Source organism: Asparagus officinalis, chromosome 6 (genome assembly GCF_001876935.1).
Source record: "Asparagus officinalis chromosome 6, Aspof.V1, whole genome shotgun sequence".
Taxonomy (NCBI): domain Eukaryota; kingdom Viridiplantae; phylum Streptophyta; class Magnoliopsida; order Asparagales; family Asparagaceae; genus Asparagus; species Asparagus officinalis.
In genome coordinates, this window is record NC_033799.1 from 51929067 (window position 1) to 51937504 (window position 8438).

The 8438-nt window shown below is 35.8% G+C and overlaps 1 protein-coding gene across 1 annotated transcript; it reads right to left on the bottom strand.

The window, feature by feature from the left end:
- LOC109845056 (dihydrolipoyllysine-residue acetyltransferase component 4 of pyruvate dehydrogenase complex, chloroplastic) lies at nucleotides 321-8432 on the bottom strand. The gene is made up of 6 exons (XM_020414241.1): nucleotides 8341-8432; nucleotides 7627-7818; nucleotides 7464-7551; nucleotides 7312-7382; nucleotides 7156-7239; nucleotides 321-797 (listed from the first exon to the last, which is right to left on the bottom strand). The coding sequence occupies exons 1-6, from the start codon at nucleotides 8419-8421 to the stop codon at nucleotides 693-695; spliced, it is 621 nt and encodes a 206-aa protein (XP_020269830.1). The 5' UTR covers nucleotides 8422-8432; the 3' UTR covers nucleotides 321-692.

Consider the following 8438-nt stretch of genomic DNA (forward strand, 5'->3'; position numbering starts at 1 on the left):
ATAACACGCTCAATTTTTTCTGTGTTTAGGAGTACTATCAATTTAAATCTCTTTATACATAAAGGAGGGACATCATATATTCACTCCTTAAACAGCTATTGTTCTACGCTGTCTAACTTGGTAATTTGATTTGTAGTAGCATCCACAAACTTATGGCATATATAAATTCTCTTGGCTTCATCCTTTTCTGGACATTTGTGTTATAAATAATTCATTCATACAGCCACTCAGGGAAGACAACAGCAGGTCAACTACAATATCCAAGCGACTAAAAATTCATCCTGAACATGACCACAAATATAACCGAATAGGAATCTTGATGATAGAAATGTTGGCTGATCTCATCCAATCATCATAACTAATCCAATCCTCACAGATTACATCCAGGTAGAACAAAATTTATTAGATTTTATGATCTATATAAACTTCCAAATAACAACTCACAGGCATAGCTTGACTGTCTTTTATCCAACTTAAAGATATAGAACGGATCGCCAGGAAACATTGCGAAAATTTAAGCCTGACACAAAAAGTCCTGATTTACTTCTACAGAGAACACAACCAAAATGACTAGGAATTTTTAAAGACTTCAATCGTTGTCATGCTGCGTATCATCAAAATTCCTTTCATGCTTATAGATGTCAAAAAAAAACCAAGTCTACTTGGAGATGTGTGAAACGATTGTGGCAGATCTACAGTGTGAGGTTGTCAGGGTTTTCAATGATCTTTGCAAATGTCTGGAGGAAGGCAGCTAGATCAGCACCGTAGACAATTCGGTGGTCTGCTGTCACATTCACCTGAACAACATCAGGAGGAAAGTAAGTGAACCTTAATGAACATCCATAAACTCCAAAGTATAATTTTAATGCTTAATAGGATGTTGGCTTTTCATTGGCATCAAACAAGAATACATGGAAATGGTTAAGAAATTGATTTTTCACAAATCAGGGCAGGTTTTTTTTATAAATCTATGCAGTTGCTTACATTCTGTAAATAAGAGAAACAATATGAGGTATAAATATAGCTTCTCCAAACACCAGAAACAGATGAGTTAGGCAGAACTGAATCAATGTTCCCCACTACTTATTGATCAAAATTAGCATTGAAGAAAAGTAGCTCTGCAGAAATATGTCTTTGAGAAGCATTTTGTTAGAATGTTCTTAAAAAAGGTCCATGCGGCCAATTAATCAAACGATTAAACTGAAATAGGGGTTAAGCCGCGTGGAATTGGCATAATGCGGTCCGTTATGCGGACACCTGCATAAACGCGTGCGTTTTTTTTAAAAAAACGCCCACATAACGTAGTTAAATGAGCATAATTCAAATTTGGGAACAAAATTTACCCAACCCCAACCTGAAAACTTTTAATTAAAAAAAATCCTAACCCTCTTCCTTCTCTTTCGGCCTTGTCTCGTGCTCACTGAAACCCACTGCTCCCCACTCTTTTTACTTTCTCATTAAAAAAAAACGCCCACATAACGTAGTTAAATGAGCATAATTCAAATTTGGGAACAAAATTTACCCAACCCCAACCTGAAAACTTTTAATTAAAAAAAATCCTAACCCTCTTCCTTCTCTTTCGGCCTTGTCTCGTGCTCACTGAAACCCACTGCTCCCCACTCTTTTTACTTTCTCATTTTCATTGAAACCGTATTCCCTGCCTCTTCCCCAAAATTCTCACTGAAAACCGCAGCTATTTATTGTCGGTGCTACTTCACTCTCCCCAACGTTACGATTGAATTTATCAGTTTACTTGTTATTGTCCGTTACTTTTGATGTATGGATTAAACTTTTAAGTAGTTAACTAGTGATTGATTGTTAAGTTGCATGTTTGCTGGTCTTTTTCTTAGATGCATAATTCTGCATAATTCGATTAATCCAACGCATAATCTGACTAATTATTTAGCGCTCCCAGACCATGTGCATAATAAAACCGTGTTTTTGAACATTGTTGTTAGGAAATACCCAAATTGCTGAGAACATGATCAAACAATAAGGGGTTAATGGTAAAGCGATTCATGTAATATAACTCAAAATAGATTATCTCTCCCTCCATCTTTGCGGATTGATTCTATTTAACTTTATCTACGTCCCGCCCTGCAACCCCAGGCTTGCGAACCCATTAGCGTGCAGTAAGGCATGAGACCTACTAAAATCAACTCATCTTTAGCTCAATCTACTGCCAAAAGGTACTAGCATTGGTTGCCCTTTGAGTTCATTGTTTAAATCCTCATAATTATTTACGAACTCTCAATGTGGGACTAAAGATAGGGCTTTCACAATCATCGCACCTTACAAAGGCAACTTCCTGTCTGTTCCAGTATCACCACCAGACAATGTGGACTCTAAACGTGACTCATATAGATGCTAATGGTGGCTCACAGTGCGCTCACGTGGTATAGCACCTAATCCCGTATACCCCTTTAGTCCCACACTTCTAGCTAACTAACTGCTATTATATCATTTGTCACGTCCAGGCCCAGCAAGCATATTGCTATGATGCAAGTCGTGAGACCCACTAAGAGCGGCATGTTGTTTGGCTCAATCCAATGTCAAAATTGGCTAAGCCAATTCTATAATTAAGACCCTAACTTACTATTATAGACCCCTAACTTACAATCTAAACCATATAAGTTCGCTTTGAACTCTTGCTGTGGGACTAAAAATGGGGATGTTACAAACTTGGTCCTTAAACACTAAACTCTCAACAGATAAACAAGGATGTATAGAAAAAGTCTTCAAGAGTTTATGATGGAAAGAAATAAGTTAGCCAAAAAGGCTTGGATTGGACAACACATGTGATAATTTTTGAAAGGAACATTAAAAATGATAAACTTCACAAAACCCCCTTTAAGTTGGTCGACTTTGAGATAACCCCCCACACTCAAAACTTTAAAATGCCACTTAATTCCTTTAAGTTTGGGGTGTTTCAAAGAATTCCCTAGCACTTTCAACTTTTTCAACTAACCCCCTTAATGGTTGGTGTACCAAAATTACAAAATACCAATTTCACGTTAACACTCTTATTATCAAATTAAATTAATGTAATCACTAGTTGAATTAATTAAATGCCTAACCATAATCCTAGTCTAATCCTAATTAGATGTTAAAATCACCTTTACAATCATTAAAGAGGACATGGAAGGGGTCTCTTTTCCATTAGGCGCATTTTGGTCATTTGGATGCACGTGAATTTCTCGTGATAGTCAAATCTAATTGTGCTAGTTAGCAGAGTTATTTGAAAAAAACCTATAGGTGGAAGTAAATGGCATTTCTAAAGTTTACAAGGTTATCCAAAAAACACCCTAACTTAGGGGGGATTTTGTGAAACTTACCCTCAAACAAACTAAGGGCAAAATAAAAGGTTGAAACTTATAATAGAACTTTCTCCCTAGGGTTATCTATGAAGTTAAGTATGTACTATGAAAGGTTAATCTTCTCTCCATATATTTACACTTCCTATTTTTCTAGAGTTGGAGAAAGGTCTCTTTCAGAAAATTGGCCACGAATTCTAATAGCCTCGGCAAATGTCCAAAGCAAAGTAAAAGGGAGGATATTTCTCCATGACCTCATATACTGAAGAAGTACATAGATATTGGTTATGACCTATGTTACCCGGACACTTCATTTTGGATGTTTTATCCGTGTCGAACACAGATTTACAACGGATATGTCATGAACACATGTGGCTCAAAGAGAATTCCGATTTTTCCATAATTTATAACCCTAAACTTTGGTATATCGGGTTCAAAAACAATAGAGTTTTGAATCTGAAAGCTGAAACCCATCAATTGAAGATCTGAAGAACACTGATAGTACCACATGCGATCAAAACTAAATTCTATTCTACCTTTTCTTCTCCGTTCCCACTTCATCTTCTTCGAATGCACAAAAGGAAAGAAGGTCTCCATTTCCCGTTACTCGACGACGACAAAAGATCTTAATAGTTAATTCTTTATTTGATTAACTTAATTCTTAGTTGTTATAGATAATAATAAAAATACAAATATTATAAGTATTTTAATTTAATAGTTACTGTAATGTAAATTACAAATACATAGTCATGTCCCTGTATCCTACCTTTTACAAATGTGTTGTGTCTTGTGCTTGTGTCCGCACCCGCACATGTATCTGTGCAACCTAGGACATGACCATAGTTGCATGGAGCCCAATTCGCTCTAGTTTACAAAAGGGGACACGAGCGTGGTATGCTACTTTGGAATCAGGTACATGAAGGGTGGGCTTATATGGTAAGCTAGGAAACATGATACACTTTAGGTTCAGGTTTTCCAATGTAGTAATTTGAATGTCTTAATGTACAATTTTCTATAAGGGTCAAATTCAAGGATCTATAATGGTAAAAGAATTTCTAATTGCAAGTAAAGTACGCTCTTTGTTGTTTACTTTTCTAAAAATGTTCTTCTGAAAATGTTAATTAATAATTTAAATATTATATCAGGTCGCCTGCTATGAACCTAATTACCCAATTTTCTAGTGTACTGCGTTCCGGGATGATTGAACCGGGGTCATGGTTCGCTATAGTGTCCCAAGTTCCCGACATCTATGTGCAGGCCATAGGTTAGATCTAGTCTTTTAAGTATCACTACACATTACTCGTTCATCGAGGCCTTCTACATTCTATAATATTTAGGTGGTTATGTTATACCCTCAATGGAAAAATGAGTGCATACAACTTGGTATACATAGGTAGCTCCTTAGACTTCTGCACAAGCAATTTCACGATCTTCACACTAAGAAACTACCCAACTCCTAGAAAAGAGAGGTTTATTTCCCTTTAAAACCTGTTACATTTAAGTTTGGCTAGGGATCGTTTTCTTCTTATGTGTTACTCATATTGGCGCATAAAACATAGTTACTGAAATAAACAAATTTTAGAAAGTTTATTATAAATTAAAGTAGGGCATGCAACTTGACATGCACCAGACTGGAATCACTTCAACGTATTTGAACTGCATCTGATTCAAAGCCCACTACAACCAATTCCAACAGATTTATTTGAAACTGTCAACATACATCAAACTGCTTCTTTAAGTCAGTCAAAATAATTTGATAACCAACTAAATATTTAAAAAGCAAGCGTCAAATGTACATAACTACTTTCTCACAAGTTACCATCCCAGTCATGGAAAATATATTGAACAAGTTCAGTTGGAGTACGACAGAGATCTTTGATTACATCAATTCACAACTACTCACGGCTTATATAAGACCCTTTTACTTCATGTCCTTTTAACCCTTAAAGACGAAGAAGAAATTTCCTGATTTAAAATTGCAAATAGACACTGTTGATCTGTTACTGACAGAACCGTAGTCAAATATCTAACGGTTTTAACATGTCATAAATCTAGAAGAAATAAATCCAGGGGAATTACTCAATACTAGTGGGAATAGAAAATTTTCAGCAGTATGCTTTACAGGAAAAACATACGCTGAAATTAGTATTGTACTACTGTGGTGAATGAGGCTAGCCGACCTCAGACATTGACATATGAATTGCTGATGAGGAAAAACCCTGAAGCTAGAGATCAGAAGCCAGTTTAGTATTATTTGCTGAACTGCTTCTTCTAACGAACAAGCTATTGACATTTTTCTAGGAAAGAAGCTTTCAGTGGCAAAAGTGTCTTTAATAAGCCACAAGCGTTTCTATATTTAAGGATAATTATAAAAACAGTGTACTAATTATATCATTTAGTTGTCATAAGATGAATTAAATACCAATGGGGAAGAAATCCAAACAGTATACCTATAAAAAGAAGGATTGAGCAGAGCAAAGCCAGAAGGCAAAGGGTTGATATTCAACTTAGATATCATTTGCATCAAATTAATGAAATTCTTCAGTACCTACACTAACTAGGATGTGTAACAATTCATAACCTTACCTATGCACCTGCAGTTCCTCCAAATAAGGTGACACCAGAAGAACTTGTGACCAAGGAAAGAGATTAAACTTTAACTTCTCCAAAACAAACTAAACCTTGCAACTACTGCGCTATGATGTAATGTCAGTGAATGAAAAATAACAACTACTACATATTTAATTTCCAAACAATGATTTATCAAGTACATTAACAATATGCAAGCAACAACAAAGCTTCTATTGATCTCTAGGGCTGGTTGCATGGATCATTTTCTTGATTCAGTCTAAGGCCATGTCCTCCTTCAGATAAATAGTTATCAAACTTTCCACAATTTGACCCAAGCACACTTAGGTTTATCCTACACCTTGTTCTATTAACTACAATTCAGTTACTGTGCCTAAATGGTGCATAAAAGATCATCCTTCAACTAATATATTTAAACCATCCAAAGGTTATCCATGAAGTTGACTCAAGTACTCTGCCCAGTGAAGTAATGTTGACTTGAAAGGAGACGCGAAAACTTTTCAAACTCAAAAAGTACGGATAAGGATCATGCATTTTGGTTTTCTATAGATAAAAATAGAATCATTTTGTTGAATCCGAACCCTCTAGCATGTAGGCTGTAGATCCAGCCTGGTCCAAACCTACGGAAGCTCCCAGACAACGGAAGGTTCTGGGACTGACCTAGGTATGGAAATGCCCGGTCCAATTACAGTTTGGCCCTTGAACTCGAATAAATTCTCTAAATACATTAATATATACATCAAATACAACAAAATATAGTCCTATATTTAATTGCTCTTCAACGTTTGGGAGGCTCATTTAGTCTCTCACACCATCAAGATCTAGACGAGGTTTCTTCTTCCTTCTACCAATTCATTAATGACTTAAAGATCTCTAGATCCAAAAAAGTGAATGTGTCTAGTACTTGCGTAACTTGCTTATGTAGTTCATGTAGATTTCTGTTCATGCAGATTGCAGATGCAATTGTATTACAAATTACATCCTTTCTGCCTTGTACGGTGGCTTTAGAATTTTGTTTCATTCATAAATATCAATAAGAATTTCAACGAAAAGCATAACTTTTTGCAAGAACACTAAGAATGTGCACCTAATATAAAGAACTTAATATCACAGATTATTATTCACACAAATTCAAATGGACAGGCAATGCAGATCAAATGCCATATCATATATAACATAAGAATGCCTCCTAGTTTATAGCAGCAACATGTTGCATTGATGCAAAATGGGACAGTTTATCAAGTTAACTTACCAGCATTTTACTTTTCACACTGAAGAAACCATCCTTGTCAGCCACTGGAGTGGGCTTTGATGCTCCAACAGCCATAATAGCCCCCTTTCAGAAAGTTAACCAACATCATTAAGAGCTCACATTCCAGTGCGCTAAACATTTATTTTAAAAAATTACCTGGCCAGGAGGAAGTATGGCATCAAATCTGTCCACTCCAAACATACCCAAATTTGACAGAGTAAAAGTTCCTGTAAAACAAGTTAACAACTCAATAACAGTTTAACTCCTTGATAAAGAAGAAAAGCAATGAAATTTCAACACAGACGAACCTGAATTGTATTCATTTGGTTGAAGCTGCTTAGAACGAGCTTTGCTTACCAATTCTTTCCATTTTTGAGAAAGCAAATAGATATCCAACTGCGTTTTTAACAATTAGCTATAGATAGAACATAATTGTGTATGATATTCAGTTTTGGACATCACTATACTGACCTTATCAGCATCTTGTAGAACAGGAGTGATTAATCCTCCATCAATTGCCACTGCCACCGCAATGTTAATGTTGCTATTGTAAGTGAAGCTCTTTCCATCCTTGCAGCTTGCATTCACAACTGGATGCTGTGCAAGTGCCATAGCTGCGGCCTTGGCCAACAATACTGTCATGGTAACACCCTTTGGCTTGACCTAATTTTGTTACAAACATCCGCAAATTGTTTCAGCACAATCAGTTTGATAAACTTACTTGTAACGTAATCAATTCAAATATCAGCAGCCAGCAAAGTAGACTATGTACAATTAGATTTTGAAGATGAGGACAGTCCCATCAGTTAACATATATAAAACATATTAAGAAAGCTAAGAAATGAAATTCCCTTTTAAATAATCTAAGAAACAATACAACGCTCCGAAGAAATGGAAATCATGATAAGAAAACCAAATTGTGGATTCCACTGGAAACGAAAAAATAGTAACAAGTTACAGTTGATTAAAGATTTAGTTTTTCATGGTTAAATTTGAGGAATTCAGAAATAAACTTCAAATTGAAGCTTAAATAACACACATAAAGTTTTGAGAACAGACATAATCAGATTCAAAACGTCTCAAGATCTAATTTTCTATAACTGATGAATTGATATCAAATATCATTGCAAAACATGACCAATTGACAAAAGAATATACAAGTTTAGTGAATGAAAAAGATTGTACCCTCTCGTAGAGACTATCAAGCGCATCCGTGATCACCGGATACCCAACTCTAAAACTTGGCACCAACAAACTCTCCACCATGTTCTTTGACACCGCCG

What these genes read in the sequence shown, in the direction of transcription:
- LOC109845056 (XM_020414241.1), bottom strand. Translation starts at nt 8,421, where the DNA reads ATGGTGGAGAGTTTGTTGGTGCCAAGTTTTAGAGTTGGGTATCCGGTG. An exon ending in TTGATAGTCTCTACGAGAGG is followed by an intron (nt 7,819 to 8,340) that starts GTACAATCTTTT and finishes TAACAAAATTAG; the next exon opens with GTCAAGCCAAAGGGTGTTAC. An exon ending in TTCTACAAGATGCTGATAAG is followed by an intron (nt 7,552 to 7,626) that starts GTCAGTATAGTG and finishes TTAAAAACGCAG; the next exon opens with TTGGATATCTATTTGCTTTC.